Below are 21,805 nucleotides of genomic sequence, written 5' to 3' on the forward strand. Positions count from 1 at the left end.
CTTGTGTCCTGCTGGGGGTCTGGGACGTGCCCAGTGCTCCCAGGACACTCTCTGTCAGACCCATGGCCCTCTGGAATGTTTTAAAGGAGGCAAAGACCATTGCTTGGCAGCTGAAGGCAGGTCACCAGCTGCCCACCTTGCATGGAGTCCAGCTCTGGGGGACAAAAAGTGCAGCTTTGATACCAAGAGGTGAGGAAGGAGAGTTCAGGGGCGATGGGTGAGAGTGGCACTTTGTGCTGCCCTGGGCAGCCATGGGGGCTGGCTCCCTCCCCAGCCACCAGGCTGGACTTGTGCTGTCCAGGCCTCTCCATGGAATGCAGCAGGACACGACCAGGGGTGTCTGGGCGGGTGAACAGGCTGCGAGGGGGTTGCCCAGGAGCCTGAGACCACGGCTGCTGTCTAGGGAACACAGCACATCCATTTGGCCACCAGGCAGGTGTCCCTCTGGGCTCCCTCATCCATCCTGGGGTGGCGTGGCCAGGAGAGCTTCTGAAGCTGAGGCACCAGGCTCAGGGTCCTGCTTGGTCTCGGGAACTTCTGAAGATGGAGAATTCCCAGTGTCTCCGGGCCAGCTGCCCCACTGCTCAGGTGAACCTAAGGGGGAAAAGGTTCTCCTCAAATTCTGCTTTTAACTCCTCCTTTAACCTTACTCCTGTCATCTCCAGCAGATCAAGGGGGGGGTTCTCCTCACCCTCCACTCTGAGACCTCACCTGGAGTGTTGTGCCCAGTTCTGGGCTCCCCAGTTCCAGAGGGACAGGGATCTACTGGGGAGAGTCCAACAGAGGGCACGAGGATGATGAAGGGACTGGAAGATCTGATGGGGAAAGGCTGAGAGACCTGGGGCTGTTCAGTCTGGAGAGGAGAAGCCTGAGGGGGGATCTAATGAATGTCTATCAATACATGAGGGCAGCAAGAAGGCAGGACAAGCTCTTGTCACTTGTGCCCTGGGACAGAACCAGGGGCAGTGGGTCCAAACTGGAGCCCAGGAAGTTCCAGCTCAACGTGAGGAAGAACTTCTTTGCTGTGAGGGTGACAGAGCCCTGGGACAGGCTGCCCAGGGAGGCTGTGGAGTCTCCTTCTCTGGGGACTTTCCAGACCTGCCTGGATGTGTTCCTGTGTGATGTGCTCTGGGTGATCCTGCTCTGGCAGGGGGGCTGGACTCAATGATCTTTGGAGGTCCCTTCCAACCCCTGACATCCTGTGATTCTGTGATTCTGTCTCTGCTGTGAAGACCCCAGCTCTTCCCCTTAGTGGTCTCCTGGCAGGCATTGGAAGCCTGCTGTGAAAGGTGCTTGAAACTCACAGACAAGTGTGGCCCTTGGGCAGCTGCCTCTGTCACGTCCCAGGGTGGAAGGCTGGGACCAGCCTGTAGATGACCAGGTTCTGTTTGTGTGAGATGCTGCTGTCTCCTGAAGCAGCAGACTCCTGAAGCAGCAGATAAACTCATTGGCATTACCTACACTGGATCCTCTTCATTAGCAGTGGAAAATCACAGGTTGGCTTTACTTCTGAGGACTTCCCAAAGTTCTCTCCAGCTTTCCACAGCCCGTGTAGAACCAGAGAATGCCAGGCTGGTGAGGTTGGTAGGGACCTGTGGACATGATCTTGCCCACCCCCCCTGCTCAAGCAGTCGCCCGTGACTGTGTCCAGATACCTTTTCCTAGATTCACAGACTCACTTAGTTTGGAAAAGACTTTTAAGATCATCAAGTCCAACCGTTAAACCCTTCTCTCCATCTAGACAGCTCTTAAACACCTCCAGGGATGGTGACTCCGCCACCTCCCTGGGCAGCCTGTGCCAGTGTCTGGCCACTCATTCTGTGAAGAATTGTTCCTAATGTCCAGTCTGAACCTCCCACAGCTCATGGCCCCTGCTTGAGGCCATTCCCTCTTGTTCTATCACCAGTTACATGTGAGAAGAGACCAGCTCCCACCTCTTTACAGCATCCTTTCAAAGACCTCCAAGGTGGGAGACTTCACAAGTTCCCTGGCCAACTTGTAGCAATCTCAGTCTTCCTCACAGTAAAAAGGTGTTTCCTGATGCTCAGAGGGAACTTCTGGTGGTTCAGTTTGTGCCTTTTGCCTCCTGTCCTGTCAATGGACACCACTGAGAAAAGCCTGGCTCCATCTTCATTCCACCCATGAGGCATTTATGGACATTGATGAGATCTCCCTGAGCCTTCTCCAGGCTGGACAGTCCCAGCTCCCTCAGCCTTTCCTCACAGGAGAGATGCTTCAGTCCCTTCATCACCTGCACAGCCTTTTGTCGGCCTCTCTCCAAGTACGTCCGTGTCTCTCTTCTGCTGAGGAGCAAGAACTGGACACGGCACTTCAGGGCTGCCCTCCATGGTGCTGAGCAGAGGGAAGGGTCACCAGGAGGAGGGATCCCCAGAGGGAAGGGTCACCTCCTCCACCTGCACGGGAAGCTTTGCTGAGGCAGCTCTGGGTGGACGTGCAGCCAGGGCACGGTGCTGGCTCACAGCCAGCTTGGTGTCAACCAGGGCTGCTTCTTCACAGCCACTTTCCAGCCCTGGGGCCTGGGGCTGCTTCTCCTGGGAGGCAGGACTTTTGCACTTCCCCTTGTTGGCCTTCGTGGGGTTCCTGTCAACCCGTTTCTCCAGCCTGCTGAGCTCCCTCTGGATGGCACCGTGATGCTGCCAGGGCAGCCCCTGCTCCCAGCACAGCCCCTCAGGGTCTCACTGGCCCCTCACCAACCCAGGTGTTCACCAGGACTGCACTCAGTGCTGACCTGGGGCAGACTGCTACTTAATGGCCTTCCAGGTAGACTTTGTGCTGTTGATCCCCATCCTCTGGGGCTGACCATCCCGCCCGGCTCCAACCCCCTGCCTGCTGGTCCAGCCCGTGCTTCCAAGGAGGACCTGATGGGAATCCCTGTCACAGGCCTCACTGAAGTCCAGGTAGACAAAATTCACTGACCTCTCATCCCCCAGGCCAGTCACTTCTTCACAGGAGTTGACCAGGTTGATCAAGCATGACTTGACGAGGCCATGCTGACTGCTCCTGGTGAGTCTTTGTTTTCCTTGTAACGTGCCTGGAAGCGGATTCCAGGATCAGCAGCTCCATCTCCTTGCCAGGGATCAGCCGACCAGCCTGTGGTTCCCTGGGTCCCCCTCCTTGGAGAAGGGAGCAGCACTTGCACTTCTCCAGACTTTGTGGCACTCCTGCTCATCACCACAACCAACCCAATGCAGCAGCATCTACCAGCTCCCTCACCACCAGCCCGATCAGCACTGGAGTTATTTATGTCCCATTGGCTTCCATGTTCCCTCATCTGGTCCTCTTCCACCAAGGGCACAATCTTCCTTGCTTCAGCCTTTCCCCTGTCTCTGGGACCTGGGATTCCTGAAGGACAGTCTTGCTAGTAAAGACAGAGGCAAAGAGGGAATTCACCTCCTCATCCTTTTCCATGTCTGTGTCCAAGTTCCCCATCCCACTGGGCAAGGATCCCACATTGTCCCTGGTCTTCCCTCTGTCTCCTCTGTCCTTATGGAAGCCCTTCTTGCTGGTTTTGATGTCCCCAGCCATATTCAGCTCCATTTGGGTTTAGGTTTCCTAACTTTGTCTTTGGATGCTCAGGCAGTGTTTCAATGTCCTTCCCAGGTTGCCTCTCCCTGCTTCCACCACTTGTGTGCTTCCTTTGTGTGTCTGAGTTTGGCCAGGAGTTCCTTGTTCATCCACACAGGCTTCCTGGACTTTTTTGCCCATCTTCCTACTTGCTGAGGTAGACCACACTTGAGCTTGAAGGAGGTGACCTTCCAGACAGTGTTCTTGGCCTCCTCTTCCCTCCAGGGTCCCATCCTACAGTACTTTTCCAGGCAGATCTTTGGAGAGGTCAAAGTCTGGGTCCTGACGTCCACCATCTCATGGTGACTCCAGCCAAGGCTGCCCCTGACCTTCACATTCCCAACAAGCCCCTCGTTGCTGGTCAGTATCTGGTCCAGCAGAGATGCTTGTTGGCTCCTCTACCACCTGGAGGAGGAAGTTCTTGCCAGGGCACTCAAGGAAGGTCTTGGGTCACTGATGTGCTTCTGTGTTGTCCCTCTAGGTTACATGGGAGGGGTTGAAGTCCCCATTAGGACCATGGCCTGCAAGCACAAGGCTGCTGCTAACTGTCTGTAGGAGGCCTTATCACCTTGCTCTCCCTGGTGGCCTGCCATGTCATGTCATGTCCCCTGTCCCTGTCCTCTCTTCACTCCTGACCTATAAACTCTCAAGTTGCTCCTCACCCCCTGCAGGCTGAGATCCAGCTGCTCTCTCACATAAAGGACAACTCCCCCTCCTCATCTTCCCAGCCTGTCCTTCCTGAAGGCCCCATGCTCCTCCACGGCAGCACTCTGGTGGTGGAAGCCATCCCACGTTGTCCCCATGATGCCCGCCAGACCGTGGCCCTGCAGCTGCAGCCACAGCTCCAGCTCCTCGGGTTTATTCCCCAAACCACAGGGATCAGTGACGCCCTCCAGGACCCCAGCCCGACGATTTCCCAGAAGGGTGTTGGGCATTCCTCCACGATGGGCACAGACCAGGGCTGGAGGTGGTCCTGGCTGAGCCCCACCTGGTCCCTGCTCTGCTCCTGTCCCGTCTCCCCCTGCCCTTCTCTCTCCAGCCGTGTCCGTCGCTCCCTGGCAGGGCTGCTGGTCACACTCCAGTTCCAAGCCCTCCTGGCCAGGTCAGCCATCCTGCTGGCAAAGGTTCCTTGTCCCACTTGGTGAGGTGGCACCATCTCTCCCCAGCAGCTGCTGAGCTGTCAATAAGGGTCCTTGGTCGCCCAACCCAAGCCCCTGTCACCAGCACCGGGTCCACAGCCCGTTACTGACTTGTCCCACTAGTGCCCCTCTCACAGCCTTTCTGCTCTCCAGGAGGACTGAGGAGATCACCAGCTGAGCCCCCATGACCTTGGACACCTTCCCCAGAGCTGCAGACACTTGTGATGCTGTCTAAGGGGCTTCTTGGCAGTGTCACTGGTGGCCACACGGAGGAACATCAGGAGGCAAGAGCCAGAAGGTCAGACCAGCTTTGATATCCCTGCTCAGGACCCTAGGGCCAGGCCCCAGGGTGGGCAGCAGAGCTCTGCAAATGACAGATCAGGCCAGCTTCTGCCTCCCCTTCCTTCTGCCCTTCTCACCCTGCTCACCTGCTGTCACTCACTGCTGGCCTTGCCCAGGTTGGGTGGCCAGGATCCCCTGCTTGAAAGCACTTTTGGGTCCCTTCAGCTTGGAGGGCGATGAACCCGTTTTGCAGCTGTACCCTTGCAGGTGGGGCAGGAGCCTTCCCCTTGGTGCCAGAATCACCTCCCTCCGTCCTTCCCCTTGTCCAGAGGTTTCACTGACCTGGACAGGGGGGAGCAGACACTGCAGGTGGAGCCTGGGGACCCTCAGGCTGTTGTGTCCTAGAGCAGAACCTGCTGGTGTCCCTCTGCTGCGCAGCCTGCTGATGGCTCCCACAGCTCCACCACTTGGCAGCTCAGCTCCTCATCTCCTGCAGGACAAAGGGACGTTGTTGCTGGCCCCAGAGCCAGCCCTGCAGCCTGGGCTGCATCCACCAGCACCCAGCCCTGCCCTGGCTGGGGCAACTGGGCCAGCATCTGCTGGGGAAACTGCCCTGGGGTGCATCACCACCATACCTGAAACTGGTTGTGCCGGCATGAATCCAGCTGAGGACTTCTTCTTCAGAGTCCTCTTCACAAGCTGCTGCCTCCAGAAGATGTGCCCTGCATCTAGTTCTTGCACAGGGCTCTCCTGAGCACCAGCTGCAGGGGGGTGGACCCTTCTCAACCAGAGGGCAGCTGCAGCATGCCCTCCTCCCTGGGTCCAGGGCAGCTCATTAGACACTGTCTGGTCTTCTTCAGGTCCACACGATGGTGGCTCCTCTGCCCTCGTCCTCTCCTGGCAGCAGTGGCCACCCAGGCACCCCCAGAGATCCTGGACCTTGTCTGCAGGAGGCCCAGGAGCTGCTGTGTCAAACTGCTGCCTCCATTAGCTGCTGGCATGGAGAAGGCATTGGGGAGCTTGGGGACACTGACTTGATCATGGGGCTTGGAGCAGCCTGGGCTGGTGGGAGGTGTCCCTGCCCGCGCAGGGGTGGGACTGGGTGGGCTTTGGGGTCCCTTCCCACCCAAACCATTCTCTGGTTCTATGATGATTCTATGATGACTCAGGAGACTTTGTTGAGGAGGACAAGTTCTTAAGGAGCTCAGGATCCAACAGGGCTGAGATTTCTTTTAGCTGTGCAAGTAACCACATCAGCAAGCTGGCAGCCTGGTGCAGTGAGAGGTGGGCTTTGACCTCCCCCTTCCCAGAGCCTGGCAGGTGATGCCCACAGCTGACCTGGCAGGGCCAAGTGGCTGCAGGAACCAGCCCACCAGCTCTGCTGGGCTGCCCTGGGAGAAGCAGCTTCTGTGCAGATGCAGAACAAGGCAGCAGAAAAGTTGCTTTAGCCCCAGGGCACCAGAACACCCTGGAAATCACCTCGTGAAGCCCTCGGACCCTCCGTGCAGTGCTGGGCATTTCACAGATGGCTTCTTCTTGCCAGGCTGTGACAGCTTCTGCTGCAAAATAACCCCCCCCCCCCCGAGCCCTCGGGGCTGGGTGGCAGAGGCTCACAGACCTGTCGTGGGAAGGAAGATGTGCACCTGGAGCTGATCTTCTCAGGGCTCCTCAGTGTGGACTCTGAGTAGTTATTCCCAAGAGTTCGGGGCTGGATGGCTCCAGGGAGCAGAGAGAGGAAACAAACCCTTTAACCCTCGGGTCACTTGCTCAAGTCCAGCCTAAGGCATCAATCCCTGTGAGTTATTCCTGTCTCCATGATCACTGGCAAGAGGAATTAGTGTCCTTAGAAGTGGCAGAGAGCAGACAGCTGCCTTGGGAATGACCCTCGAGACACAACACGGGTTCTCACGGCCAGTGCCAGGCTGGCAGTGACACTGGCATGAATCCTGGTCCCCAGGTCTAGCTGGGCCATCAGGAAACCTGTCTTTGGTGCAGGTTTAGTCGCCACCAGGTCGCCCCCTCCCACATGCCAAAATCTTCCCTGGAAAGTAAGAGAAGACTTTGGGAACTTGCTGGGGGTTTTCCAGCAAAACTCAGAGGTGAGCTGGGTGTGCAATGCTGGCTGGGTCTGTCTCCTAACAGGGGACAGGGGTGTCCAGGAGCAGGACGACAGTCCCCGAGAGAGGGAAGGGTGGCCAGGACCGTGCGTGGTGCAGCCACATCCAGCCCTGAGCATCCACTCATCTCTGGACGTTCGGGTGTTGGAACCAAAACATGAAATCTTCCATGACTGCGTTTTCCCTTCCCAGCAGCCAGCGACAAAAGTGGCACCAGGCAATTAATGAAGGGAATTGGTTTCTTTTCCCCCCTCCTTGGCACTCACCTTGGCACTGCTGCGTGTGTAAGAGGTTGAACAGGTGTCAGTGTTAGGGCTGAACTGACACCTGCTCTTGCTGCTCCCTGTCACAACCACAAGGCAGCCCCCTGCAGGGTCCCTGTGCAAAGGGACCTGAACTTCTGCCCACAGCGTGCAGGGGAGCCTGGTGCCTGGGCTGAGGGGCCAGAAACCACCCGAAAATTGAATGGATGCCCTGAGAGGCAGCCCTTGGCTTCGGGATTTCTGCTCCAAGTGTCTGGGGAGGAAGGTGGCACGGCGGTGAGAAGGAAAGGCACCTCCTGATGGGTGTTCTCTGCTGCTGGTCCAGAAGCCAACAACATCCAGACTCCCTGGGACTGGCCTCTCCAGCCGCTGAGGAGCTGGGATCCCACCTGGCTCAGCAGCCGCCCCGGGGGGCAGGTGCCTCCATCCTGCAGCAAAAGCTCCTCGTGGGCACCCAGGGGGTTCCAGCACGGGGCTGTGATCTTGTCCTGCTGAAGAGAAGATTCCCATGTTCTACCTGCCAGGGATGAAACGGGAGGGGAAAAAATCCTGCAGCAGAGCAGCAGCATCTCCAGACAGCAGCTTGTGCCAGGGTGGGTCAGCCTGGGGGACACACCGAGGGCAGAGCAGGACTCTCCAGCCGCCAGGACGGCGAGCCCCTCGTGTTACAGCATTTTGGTGCTTGTATGTTCAAATCTGCTTAACCAGATGTGTGTTTTCGTTCCTTCTGAGTTCTACTAGTGCATTGTGACTGTGCCAGACATTTCAACAGCCTGGATGCTCCTGGTGTGTCACCAATACTGGGATGCTGGAGGTTCCCCACAGCCCGACAGGGATTCAGGCTTCACCTCTGCAGGCTGCCCAGCCAAGACAAAAGCCAAAACCTCACAGTAATATTTTTCAGCAACCCAGCCTGCAACTCTGCAGTCATTAACTTTTTTATATGAAACAACAAAGGATATTGGGGTTTTTTTTATGGTCCTTTCTTGTGGTGGTGGAGCCAGAAGCCACAGCAGCTCAACCACCTGGAAGGTTTTTCATTGTCTCGCTGTGCTCAGCCCTGCTCAGGCTTGTCCCCCACAGGTGAAGGAATTAAAACAGCAATTAATTTACACATCTCTGCAGATACTGCAGATCTCATGATGCTCTGCGTTAGGGCAGGAGCTCATCCCACAGAGGGGCTGGGGCCTGGCCGGGCAGGCAGTGCCCTCCAGCCCTTCCATTCCAAGGCTCCTTCCCTTCCCTCTGCCTTGTCTTCCCGGAGCCAGGATTATTTTTCCACTTGAATATGGAACAGCTGCCTCCACCTGGGTGACAGGCACCTCCCGTGACTCTCCGGGACGACGAGACAACAGCAGAGCTGAGGTTTTTAATGGACTCCCAAGTCAGGTTTTGTTTTTTTTTTGCAGAGAGAAGCTTTAAAAACTCCCCAAGGAGAGATCATCCAGTGGAACGGTCCCCAGAGCCGGGTCAGCAGCAGGTGGGACCGGGAGGCTGATGAGCCCGGGGCTGAGCAGAGACGCTGCCAGACAGGACCCCAACCCAACCAGGGGTCACCTCTCCAGGGACCCCCTGCAGCCTCCAGCCCCAGCACCCCGAGAAGAACCAGCACAAGGCCCCGGGGAGACCCCCTGGGGTCCCCATCCTGCACAGGGGGGGAACAAAGGTCCTGGGGGTCCCCATCCTACACACGGGGAACAGAGGTCCTGGGGGTCCCCATCCTGCTCAGAAGGAACAGGGGTCCTGGGGGTCCCCATCCTGCTCAGAAGGAACAGGGGTCCTGGGGGTCCCCATCCTGCACGGGGGGGAACAGGGATCCTGGGGGTCCCCATCTTGCAGAGGAGGGGCACAGTTAAAGCTGCACTCAGAGCTTCCCTGCCCTGAAAGGCACTGATTCCATGCTCAGGTCAGAGTCCCCTTGGCCTCTCTGGGAAGAGCTGGTACAGAAAAAATTAAACCTCCCTGAGGCGTTTTGGTGAATTTTTCTGTGGCCTCTTTCCTTGGCAACAACAGGGCTTGGCTCAGGAGCTCGTCCAAAGTCCTCAGAGCTGGCAACCTGGGCTGCCTCACCTGGCCCCTCTTGAAGGTTTTTTTTGCAAATAAATTAATCACAGAATCCTGGGATCGTGGAATCATCTTGGTTGGAAAAAGACCTTCAAGATCCCCCAGTCCAACCATTCCCCATCCCTGCCAAGGCCACCCCTGCCCCGTGTCCCTCAGCACCATCTCCAGGGCTTGGGAACCCCTCCAGGGGTGGGGACTCCAGATAAAAAAGCACATTTTCTTTTACTGATGTTTTTACTCAATGCAGCCAAGAAGAGATGCTCAGGTATGCAGAATTCCTTCAACTCAGTAAAAACTACTGTTTTATTTCAGTGACAGCAGCTTCAGGCTCTTACTGTCCAAGACGGCCAGACAGCAATGGTTCTGAGGCTGAGGGTTCATGACTCTTGCTGGAGAAGGACAAAGTGTCCTCACAAAAACAGAGCTGCCTGGGAGCTGGGTGTCTGGCTGGGAAACAGGAGGCCAAGGTTCTCCTGTGCAGGTTGGACATTGAGCTATCCAAGCCTCAGGGTGGTTTTCCCAAGGAAAACTGCAATGGCAAGCAAGTCTGAATTGAAATAAGAACTTTTCAGGCTTGCAAGCCCTATGAATCACCTTAATCTGTCTGTGGGTGCATCGTTTTATATACGTGTGTATTTCCAGCCCCTTATTGCTATGAGGCCTTCAAATCAGGTGCTGGAACAGGAGCCGTGGAAGGGTTTGTAGCCACAGACAGCACTGCCAGGCAGCTCCCTCTTCTTCTCTGCATCCCACCCTGGAGAGCGCCGTGGAGGCAGAGAGCTCCAGCTTCATCCCTGGGGGTGTTTCCTGTTACCTCCATGACTCCAGAGCTCCAAGGCCCCCCGCGCTGGGATTCTGCAGGTAACCCCAGGCTGAGCTGCTGGGTGGAGGGTCTGGAGAGGCCTCAGCCCTTGGCTAGTGTGGGGGTGAGTGACAATCCACCGTGGCACAGGGGGTGGGTCTCTAGGGATGCCGTGTCTGAGCTCCTGGCCCTGCCCAGCAGGATGGAAACACCCAGGGGCTGGAAGGTTAAACTGAACTAAATTCACCCACCCCCGTTTCTTACTTTTCCCTCTCATTTGCCTCAAACTTGTTTTCCCCCTTTTCAAATTTTCACAGAACTATCACAGAACCACTCAGGTTGGAAAAGCCCCTTGGGATCACCCAGTCCAACCACCATCCCTGCTCCACAAACTTCTCCCCTAACCCATCTCCACCAACACCACATCCAAACAACCTTCAACACCTCCAGGGATGGTGACTCCACCACCTCCCTGGGCAGCCTGGTCCAGGGTCTGACCACTCCTGCTGGGAAAAAACCCTTCCTGATGCCCAGTCTGGCCCTGCCCTGGCGCAGCTTGGAGCCCTCCCCTCTTGTTCTGTCTGGGGACCCAGACAGGCACAGGCTGCAGGTGGAAAGGGAGGAGGCTGTGACAGGGACAGAAATCCACATTTCCATCCTGCTGCAAGACTGAAAGCCCTGAAAACAGGGACCCTCTTGCCCTGTCACCCCTTGTGTCTGCTGGTAATTCAAGCAGGGACTCGAGCTATGGCTGGGCAGGCAGCACATCAGACGTTCCACTTAACTGGGGGAGATAATTGTGGTAGATAATTTACTGGTCCAGTTTTGGATTTATGTTTTAAGGAAAAGTTCGGTTTTATCCTAAGGAAAACAGTGATATTTTTTCTAAGCTAGGGAATTTTTTCTCTAGGCAGAGATTTGCATTCCAGATAATTTGTACACTGGAATTATCTGGGCCAGTAAATGATCTACCACAGTGCCTGATGCAAAACCCCAGCCTCTCTCTTTCTCTTCCCTTGATCCTTGAATAAATCACTCCAGCCCCATTCTGACTCAGTTTCCCCTTACCCCTGTATAAATCCCTTCTCCTGATCCCTGTGTAAAGTGCTCCAACCCGATGCCAGCCTTTATGTCTTCCATACAGTAAGTGCTAGAGTGAACCTCGCCACCCAAATCTGCTAAGTCCAACTTTTGCAAATTTATATCAAGATCACTTTTCTTGATATCTTCGGTGTGATTCTTTGAGCAACCTCAAGTCCTTCCTCTCTCATCCACAACATCCCTCCATGCTGCAGGACCTCAGGGGGCCTGGGGGGACCCCAATCAGCAGTGCCCACCTCTGTGCAGCCCAGGACGTGTGTTTCATGTCAAAGAACTGTCATCAGCTCTACTCCAGTAATTAATTTTTCATTGGCTGTATCATATAGTCCACACAAAGTACAACTCATGTCTTACCATTTGGATTTGAGGACTTCAGTTTTGTTTAAGTGGTGTTCAGGGACAAAGAGGAGACATTAAAATACTGTGCATTTTCCCACTAATTGTGAAGACACGAAGTAAGAGATCCAGTTGAGCCTGCTGATGTCCTGAAGTGGCTCAGCTACCTTGGGGGGAAAAGAATGTAATTAAAAAATGCCACTTGGTCACTGCAGTTGCTATAGAGCAGTGTACTCTCACTTTTGAGGTGTTCCAGGTTGCTAAAGTTACAGGCTTTTTTATCTGTAATACATAAGGTGTGTGCTGCCAGGAAGAGCAGGCACGGAGAGAAGGAAAGTGTTCCCAGCTTCCCATTTCCTTTACAGAGCAACTCAAGTGTTCAGGCTCAGGGGATTCAGGCTCCCAGGGGTATTTCAGAGCAGTCTGTTCAAAGCAGACAGGACTTGGGGCTCCAGAGGGGACACAGAATGTTCCCAGGGTTGGCACAGCAGAGCAGGAGCTGCATGTCCTGCCTGCCCAGGACTGCAGGGGTCCAGCAGCCCAGCCCTCCTCCTCCAGACAGCCCGAGGGGGAAGGAATCCTGAGGTCAGGAGGGTCTGCAGAGCTGGAGGAGACCCTGTTTGTACCTGCCAGCACTGGAGCAAATCTAACCCAACCTGATGAACTGCTGGAAATACATCTTGAGATCACAGAATCCCAGACTGGTGTGGGTTGGAAGAAGCCTCAGTCCCACCCCTGCACGGGCAGGGACACCTCCCACCAGCCCAGGCTGCTCCAAAGGCTCCTGCTTTGTATCACTCTGCTTTTCTAAGATGTTACTGCTTAACAGGAGGTAGAACAAAGTGATTCTGGCATGCCAGGACAAGGCAGATCCCAGGAGTCCAGAGACTGGCTTAAAAACATGACATTTTCTGGGAAGAAACCAATTGGCTTTACGTGCTTTCTGGTTTTACAGTCAGTGATAAATCGAGTTGCTAACTCAGGTGTCTGAAATAGGCACTTCAGAGACTAAATGTGGACACTCTTTATGTAGAAAATCTTCACCTTTTATGTCCAGATACAGAGTGGAAATACTGTCATTTCCCTTGGGTACAGGAGAGACACTTGGCCAGGTGGCCTTTTTCCCCTGCCAGCAGAGACACGTGTAAGGACAAGGCCAGGAAGGAAAGGATCAGGCTGGGGACCTTCCCCCCAGCGTCTGCAGCCACCCAAGGGCAGGCACCAGGGCACAAAAACCTCCAGGAAGAGATAATATTCCTTTGGACTCTTGCAGTGTGCAAAAAAAGAGGCCATCAAGGTGGTGATGAGATGCACTTACTGCACTGCAGCCACCAGTACCTCTGGGGCAGGTGGGCCTCTTGGTGGTGATGGAGGGGAGCAAGTGGCAGGTCCCGAGGGACTGGGGGGTGTTTGTGTGACAGGGGGTGATGTCCCTGGAGGGGACTTGAGAAGGGCAGAGCATTCAGTGTATCCCCCAAGTCTGGACTTCTCCAGGCTTCCAATTGCCTACAGCTGAGCAGTGTGGCAGGGAACAGCACAGAGCAGCAAGAAAACCTGGAAAACCCCAGAGACAAGGGTGTGGGTCAGGAGGTGGCACAGGGGTTCCAGGAGACCCCCAGGAACTGACCCCCCAGGTCTGTGTCCTTGTCCATGGCAGGATGCTCAGGAGCAGCACGTGGCAGGAAGATGTCCTGGTGGAGATGTGCCCAGAGGAAAACCCAGAGCACAACCCTTTGGGATGCATGATTTTTGTTGCCATCAACATGGCAAAGGGTCATGGACCCTTTCAGCTCCTCTTTTCTTGGATTTGTCACACACCTTGTAGATTAAAGCACAGTATTTTATCTCTGAATCATTAACTTTTGTTGCTTTCTTCTGCCCATTCGGATCTTCTTCTGCTCCAGACAGCTTCAATTATAAATAGTTCAATAACACGTATCCTCCTTATTTTAAGACCATCATTTATATGACTGGAAGTATGAACATGCAGTAAGTTAACAGTGATGCCATAAAGAGGCTAAAATAATTAATCACTTTGCCACAGCTAATGGATTCAAGGGCACAGGAATGTGTGCATGAGCTCCGGAACGTGTCCAGGAGTCGGGAAAAGGCAAAGGGGTAAGAAACCCTTCGGGCTGAAAACTGCAGGGAGTGGGAGCACCTGCACCTGTTGAACATCAGGGTTCCCAAATGGTGCCCTGGGAAGGTCCCCCAGCCCTGTGAGAAGCAGCAGACAGCAGTGGGTGCGGAGGGATGCCCAGCAGAGCCGAGGCCTGGCTGCTGCTGGCAGAACAGCTTTGCCAGAGGCAGCAGGAAAGTCCTGGAGTCACAGAATCGTTCAGGTTGGAAGGGACCTTAAAGATCATCAGGTTCCAACCTCCCTGCCATGAGCAGGGAACCCTCCCACTAGACCAGGCTGCACAAAACCTCCTCCAACCTTAAAGAACGAGGCGTTCCCCAGGAGGGGAGCAGCCTGCTGCCTCCGGTGCCGCTGCTGGGGGATGTCGGGGCTGCAGGGAGACCCTGCCGACCCGGGCAGGCACAGCCATGCTGGGCTGAAGCAGATGTGGGGAATGGGACCCGTCCCAGCAGCTGGGGAGCCCAGAGCTGCCAGCCACGGCCTTGCTGCCGTGGGAAAGTCTTCTGCAGGTCCTCTTGGTGGCCCTTGCTCTGGCTGACCGCAGTCTTCAGCGCACTCTTCCGCGCCTCGACAAAGCCTGCCCCTGCAGAGCCCACCTTGGAGAGCCCCGAGGGATGTGGTGGTGGGTGCTCGGGGGCTTTGGTTGCAATGGCAGGAGCCGTCGGAGGGTCTCCCAGCGCGTGGGGCACAGAGGTGGGCACCAAAGTCCATCCCAGAAGCGTCCTTCCCCCTCCTGGAACAGTGGGGCGGTGGTGGCGGCTTCCGCGTCCTTCCCCAGCCACGGCCCGGGGTGGCTGCTGCTGCCACGAACAGGGCAGTTGCCTCTGCAGCCCCACGGCTCTGCCAGGGTGGTGAGGGTTCTCCAACAAATCCTGAGTGGGAAAGGCCCTGTGGGACGGAGCAGGGTGGCACGGGGAGCCCAGGGGTTTAAGGACCATGGGCAGACGTGCCAACCCGGCTCAGGAGGATCAGTTGTGCTGATTTGAAGTGAGATCTGTGACAGGAGCTGAGCTGAGCCTCTGAATCAGAACAAATTCCTCTTAACAAGACCACACACTTCCCCTGGAGACGCTTATTTCCCTAAAGATGCTACTGGGGAGGGAGGAGAAGGGAGCTGAGGTGTAAAATTATGTATTGGGCACTTTGAGAAAGACACGTACTGGTTTTAATGGTTATTTTGGTGAGAAAAACTGAAGTTCCTCAGGTTTCCTCACTGCTCCATCAATGCCAGTGCCCAAATACCAAAGCTACAGGCATGGCCAGACCAGTTGCTGGCACAGGCAATGACACCAACAGTAATTAGTGACTGGTTCTCCAGATTCACATGCTGCTCACAGGAGACTGTGCTGCTGTTCCTAGGTAGTTCACTTTCTCCATCATCAGCCTGGGGCTGAACTGGTTTGTGGTATCACAGAATTGTCACAAAGTGGTTTGGATGTGAAAGGACCTCAAAGCCCACCCAGTCCCAACCCCCTGCACAGGCAGGGACACCTCCCAGCAGCCCAGGCTGCTCCCAGCCCCATCCAACCTGCCCTTCAACACTGCCAGGGATGGGGCAGCCACAGCTTCCCTGGGCAGCCTGGGCCAGGCTCTCCCCACCCTCACAGCCCAGAATTTCTCCCTCACATCTCAGCTCCAGCTCCCTCTGCCAGCTGGAAACCCTTCCCCCTGCTCCCATCCCTCCCTGCCCTTGTCCCAAGCCCCTCCCCAGCTTTCCTGGAGCCCCTCCAGGCACTGGAAGGTGCTCTCAGGTCTCCCTGGAGCCTTCTCTTCTCCAGGCTGAACACCCCAACTCTCCCAGCCTGGCTCCAGAGCAGAGCTGCTCCAGCCCTCCCAGCATCTCCGGGGCCTCCTCTGGCCTCTCTCCAACAGCTCCACGTCCTTCCTGTGCTGGGGACCCCAGCCTGGCCCCAGCCCTGCAGGGGGTCTCAGCAGAGCAGAGCAGAGGGGACAATCCCCTCCCTGGCCCTGCTGGTCACGCTGCTGGGGATGCAGCCCAGGACACGGGTGGGTTCTGGGCTCTGAGCACATGGCTGGGCCCTGGGGAGCTGCTCCTCACCAACACCCCCAGCTCTTCTCCTCAGGGCTGCTCTCCAGACATTCTCCCCCAGCCTGGGTTTGTGCCCTGGCCCAGGTGCAGGACCTCATGCTTGGCCCTGTTGACCTTCACTCAGCCAGGCTGAGCCCCAAGTGCCACCTCCACCCTTGCTTGCCAGGTTTGGTCCAGCTGGTACCAGACCCTGGACGCGTCCTCTTGGAGCTTCAGGAAAACCTTTGCACAGTCGCCAGGACAAGGAGGTCGTCCAAACAGAAACCCCCTGAGACGTGGCTCCGTGCCCCTGGCTGAGCTTCTGTCCCGCAGCAAAGGACCTGGTGCTGGGGGATGTCACACCCAGGCTGAGCAGAGGAGCAGGGACCTTCCTACCGACTCATCCCGGGACGCGTCAGTGTCTGATCCTCCTTTGCCGGCCCGACTTTTCCCTGCTTCCTTTTCTCAGAAGACATTCTTTTTCTGTCTCTTTTCCAGTCCACTCAGCGCTGAAGCAATGAGAGGATTGCAGGCAGGTCAGAGAGGGCAAATTACTTGCCAAAATAGTCTCTCTGCAGGGTCTTATTGGTGTTACGAGCTAAGTTACGTGATAAGTCAAAGTTAGCGTTGCATAACATCCTCCCAGCACTTTTGTAACGGGTTTTGCAGCACGGGGAGTGATTGACTTTCTGCAGTGCTGCTGCTGTTTCGTTCCTGCTGGAACTGCTCAGATGCACGTGTCCCTGCCTGCCTGATCCCTGCTTCTTGCTCCTGCCTCTGGGCCAGACACGCACCTGCCAGGACCTGACCGTGCCGCTCTGAGTGACCACCAAGGGCAGGCTCAATAGTCTTGGTTACATGCACTGAATTTATGGCTCTTTACATTCTCGGATCACAGAAAATTGATTCTGAAATGCCTAAAAAGGTGAGGTATTTTGACTAATGCTTGCTGAGCCAAGAGGTCTAAAACTCCAGAGCCTGCAGGACCTTCTCTGGAGGTGTCAGAGCCACAGAATCAGAGTATTTCTGGTTGGAAAAGACTTCTAAGATCATAGAGTCCAACCATTAACCTGACTTTACCAAGTCCAGAGCTAACCCCTGTCCCTCAGCACCACGTCCACATGGCCTTAAAACACCTCCAGGGATGGAGGCAGCCTGTGCCCGTGTTTAGTTACCCTTGCCAGGAAGGAATTGCTCACCAGATCCAACCTCAGCCTCCCCTGGCACAACGTGAGGCCGTTCCCTCCTGTCCCATCCCTTGTTCCTGGGGAGCAGAGCCCGACCCCCCTGGCTCCAACCTCCTCTCAGGCAGTTGCAGAGCCAGCAGGATGTGCAATCACTGTGACCAAGGCTCCCCAGGCTCGCCTGGGATCCATCAGAGCCCGGGAACTTGGTGGTTCCTGACAGGACAAGATGATGTGGATCCGACACTTGCTGGATGTGTCAGTGAAATTTAAAAAATAATAACAATTTCACCTTTCAGCCAGAAGCACCATTTGATTGCAAAGCTGCTCCTTCAAAGAAACATGTTATTGAGTCTACTTCCTTATCCAGTATTAAAAATCAACCCAATATTTTGGCATTTCCTGCCTCTTCCTTCTAACGGAGATGCTCTTGTGCCTCCTCACCTTGAGCCTCCTGGTGGTCCCGGGCTGGGGAGGCTGCTCAGTGCGGGGGCTCAGCTGTGGAGGTTGGGCAGGCCATGGAATGCAGGAGCACAGAAACCAGCCAGCAGGGTAGCCAGGAAATCACCACTTCTGATCCTTTTTTAAAGAAAAGCAGGGTGTGAGGATGCAGTTCTGGCACTTTGCAGCCCCCACGTCTCTGCGAGCAGCCACTGCAGCCGGGTCCTGGGAGCAGCCCTGGCTTGGGCTGGATTTGCTGCCGTGTCACAGAGCCCTGGGACAGGCTGCCCAGGGAGGCTGTGGAGGCTCCTTCTCTGGAGACTTTCTAGACCTGCCTGGATGCCTTTCTGAGTGACCTGCCCTGGTTTTGGTCCTGCTCTGGCAGGGGGGTTGGACTCAATGATCTTCAGAGGTCCCTTCCAGCCCCTGATATTCCATGATTCTGTGGTATCTGGAGCCTCCCATCTTCCTTTTTTCTACCTGTTTTTCCCCCCGTGGGTGCAGCTGCTGTTCCCTGGCAGCCCTGCCCCCCGGGAGGCACCAGCCATGGTGGGTGATGCTGCTGGTTCCATGCCCACTGCTCCGTGCTCCAGTAGCACTAATGCCCTTCGCAGGATCTCAGGGAATGGATGGAAAGGCAGAGCATCCTCTGGGATTGAGGGTAAAGGACAAATGTAGCTGGCCAAAGTGAACAATTACATGAAACAAAGGGAAAATAACGACTAAAGATCTTTCATTGCAGCCAGCTAATTATCATGAGTTCTGGACTTAACTGTTCAGGCATAGAATTAAAAACCTTAATTATATTGTCACCTTTGTCTCTCAGCTCCCGTTGCCCACAAATGAATCCATTTACTGTAACTGCTGCTGATGGGAAGGAATTGATGGCAGTCCCAGTGAGGTGGGAGAGAGGAGCTGGGAGGATGGAAACAAGGAGTGAGCAGCAACACGGCGATGTCTGCGCAGCTGGTGACAGCTACATTCCAGGACATTATAAATTAAGAATATTTTTAATGAGACAAACACGGGTTTGATGGATTTCGTGCTTTCCCTCTGCCCCCTGCTCCCTCCTCCCCCCTTCCCACCCTCTTGCTGCCACCAGAGTTGCCTTTTCTAGCTTTAAGTCAGGCTGTTCTCCCTCCTTTGCTGCCAGCCCCCCCAGCCCCTCGTCTGCAGCCCCCGGGGGTCTCAGGGGGAGCAGGGGCTGCTGGAGCCCCGTGGTGGGGGTCCCTGCTCAGGCAGGGGCACTTTTCTGGTCACAGACACAGGTGCTGGATGCTCTGAAGCTCCAGCCCAGCCCAGGCTGGTGCCCCTTCCTTCAGGACAGCGAAGTGATTCTGTGCCAGCCCCAAGGCTTGATGTTCAGCTGAAGGGATGACCTGGGTCCCCCTTTATTTTCCCCCCTCGGGTCTGGTGATTTTCTTCAAGACCTCTCCAACCTGACAGCCTGCGAGCAGAGGTGCTCCTGATGAACCAAATTAAGGGCCCTCATTAGTGGTTTGCTGCCCGGGCGGGGGCAGAGCGTGGCAGGATCAGGGGCTGCAGGTGCTGGATCCGGCCCGGCCAGTGGCAGCCCTGGGATTTTTGCACCAGTTGCCATGGCTACCAGGGATCAGTTACTGTGAGGGAACCAGCTGAGGGCCACGCTGGAGCTGGTGAACATCCACGTTTGTTACCCTTGTATCATGGCAAGGCTCCCTGCTGAGGGGCTGAGAGCTTCACACTCCTGAGCCCCCAGCAACCCAGAGCCCACCCGTGTCCTGGGCTGCATCCCCAGCAGCGTGACCAGCAGGGCCAGGGAGGGGATTGTCCCCTCTGCTCTGCTCTGCTGAGACCCCCTGCAGGGCTGGGGCCAGGCTGGGGTCCCCAGCACAGGAAGGACGTGGAGCTGTTGGAGAGAGGCCAGAGGAGGCCCCGGAGATGCTGGGAGGGCTGGAGCAGCTCTGCTCTGGAGCCAGGCTGGGAGAGTTGGGGTGTTCAGCCTGGAGAAGAGAAGGCTCCAGGGAGACCTGAGAGCACCTTCCAGTGCCTGAAGGGGCTCCAGGAAAGCTGGGGAGGGGCTTGGGACAAGGGCAGGGAGGGAGAGGGCAAGAGGGAATGGATGAAAACTGGAGGAGGGGAGATTGAGGTGAGACATGAGGGAGAAATTCTGGGCTGTGAGGGTGGGGAGAGCCTGGCCCAGGCTGCCCAGGGAAGCTGTGGCTGCCCCATCCCTGGCAGTGTTGAAGGGCAGGTTGGATGGGGCTTGGAGCAACCTGGGCTGGTGGGAGGTGTCCCTGCCCATGCAGGGGTGGGACTGGATGGGCTTTGGGGTCCCTTCCAACCTGAATGATTCCATGATTCTAAGTCCAGTAGCATCTAGTTAGGGATGTCCCTGCTGCTGCAGGTTGGACTGGATGACCTTTAACGGCCCCTTCCAACGCAAACTGTTCCATGAATCTCTGCTTCTAACAGAAAGTTACAATATAAGTTTATAAATGGCATAACAGGACAAACCTGAACAGTGTGAACAAAGCTGAGGAAGCAAAACCAAATCATTTGTACCTCCTTTGAATTATGTAAATCAAATCGATTCAGTTCAACTCTCTCATGCTTGTTAAAGTTTGTTGTTTTTTTGTTTTATTTTTCATAATGCATTAGCTCTGTAATATATTTTGGGGCTGGAAAAAACTGCTTTTTCTTGTGAACACCTCCTGAAACTTTCGGAAATCCTCTTCACCTGTGCTTACAAATAGAAGAAACAAAATTAAAGAACCTTTGGCAATTGTCTGGATTGCAGTTGTCTGCCCCTGGCAGAGCAGCCCATGGTGTTTATGACCACGAGATCCTCCTGGAGGACTGAGGCTCCCTTGGAAGAGATGGGATCCACCTGACCAAGCATGGCAAAAGGATCTTTGCCAGCCAGTCGGGTCTGCCAACAGGGATCTTTAAACTAGGATCTGTGGGGTGGCCAGTGACACAGCCCAGGGTTCAGTGCTGGGTCTGATGTAATTTAACATCTTTGTTAATGGCCTGGGTGATGGAGAAGAGTCCATCCTCACTGAGCTCACAGGAGGTAGAAAAGTGGGAGGTTTGGCTGGCAGAGCTGGCTGTGCTGCCACAGAGAGGGATCTGGACAGGCTGGAGAAATGGTGTCTTATGATATCCAGTAAAAAGAAACGTGAGGCCCAGCATCTGGGGAGGAACAACCCCAAGCCCCAGGATGGGGCGAGGAGCAGTTTGCTGGAAAGCAGCTCTGCAGACCAGGAGCTGGGCAGAGGCTGAAGGTGACCCAGCAGCATGTCTTGTGGCAGAGAGGAAGGCTGGGGGTGCCTGGTCTGCTCGAGGAGCCCCATCACCAGCAGGGTGAGGGAGGTGCTCCTGCCCTCTGCCCAGCACTGCTGAGACACTTCTGGGTCCAGCTCTGGGCTCCCAGTGCAGAAAACACGGAGGCACTGGAGGGAGTTCCATGCAGGGCCATGGAAGTGGTGAAGGTGCTGGGGCTTCCAGTCATAGCAGGAGAGGCTGGGAGAGCAGAGACCCCCCAGCCTGGGGAAATGGGGGCTCAGAGGGGATCTTGACAGGTAAAAGATCTGATGGGGAGGAGCAAAGAAGACAGAAACAGGCCTTTCTCAGTGGTGTCCGAATAAGAAGAAGGCTTCTTGCAGTGAGGGTGGTCAAAGAGTGGAGCAGGTTGCTCAGCGAGGTCGTGGAGCTTCTGTCCTTGGGGATACTCAAACCTGCCTGAGCACAGCCCTGAGCACCCTGCTGGGGTGCCCAGTGACGAGCCAGGAGTCAGGACAAGGGACCTCCAGGGCTCCCTTGCCAACCTCAGCCACGTTGCAGCCCTGGGATGGTCCTGAGGAACATCTGGCAGAAGACCTGAGCCCTGCCTGCTGCTGGCTGCAGTGCCACTGGGTGGGAACTGTGGAAAATAAAATCTTGTGGGCACAATCCTGCACCAGGAATTAGCAGCACCGACGGGGTAAAGCCCTTCTCATCTTGGGGGAGTCCTCTTCCCCCTGCAGCTGGAAAAGCAGAAATGACCTTTCCCGTGTAAAAACACCCCGGGCGACCAGGGAGGGTCACTATTGATCAACCATAGACCTTGGCTTACTAATTGCAGAGGCTTGTGCTGCACATGAGTGTGTAGCAGCTCCTCTTTCTTTTTGATTATCTCTGTGCAATTTAGAAATAGCTGAAGATCAGATGTGGACCAGTGCACATTATTATTGCCAATATGAGTTTAAATTGCTCTCCTTGAATTATTTGGCTTTACTTACCCTCTTCATCCTTGCTTTAATTTTTTGCTGGTTTAGGGTCAGCTGCTGCCAGTCCCACCC

General features: G+C 55.5%; 1 protein-coding gene across 1 annotated transcript in view; it reads right to left on the reverse strand.

Annotated features, from left to right (window-relative positions):
• Positions 1–454: 454 nt before the first annotated feature.
• Positions 455–21,805, reverse strand: part of PAX5 (paired box 5) — a 138,079-nt gene continuing 116,728 nt past the window's right edge. Inside the window, exons 9-10 of the mRNA XM_051643596.1 lie at positions 5,642–5,767; positions 455–594 (exon numbers count right to left, since the gene is read on the reverse strand). Coding sequence (XP_051499556.1) covers positions 455–594; positions 5,642–5,767 — 266 coding nt within the window. The remainder of the gene's footprint in view (positions 595–5,641; positions 5,768–21,805) is intronic.

The sequence above is a fragment of the Apus apus genome, chromosome Z, assembly GCF_020740795.1.
Source record: "Apus apus isolate bApuApu2 chromosome Z, bApuApu2.pri.cur, whole genome shotgun sequence".
Classification (NCBI taxonomy): domain Eukaryota; kingdom Metazoa; phylum Chordata; class Aves; order Apodiformes; family Apodidae; genus Apus; species Apus apus.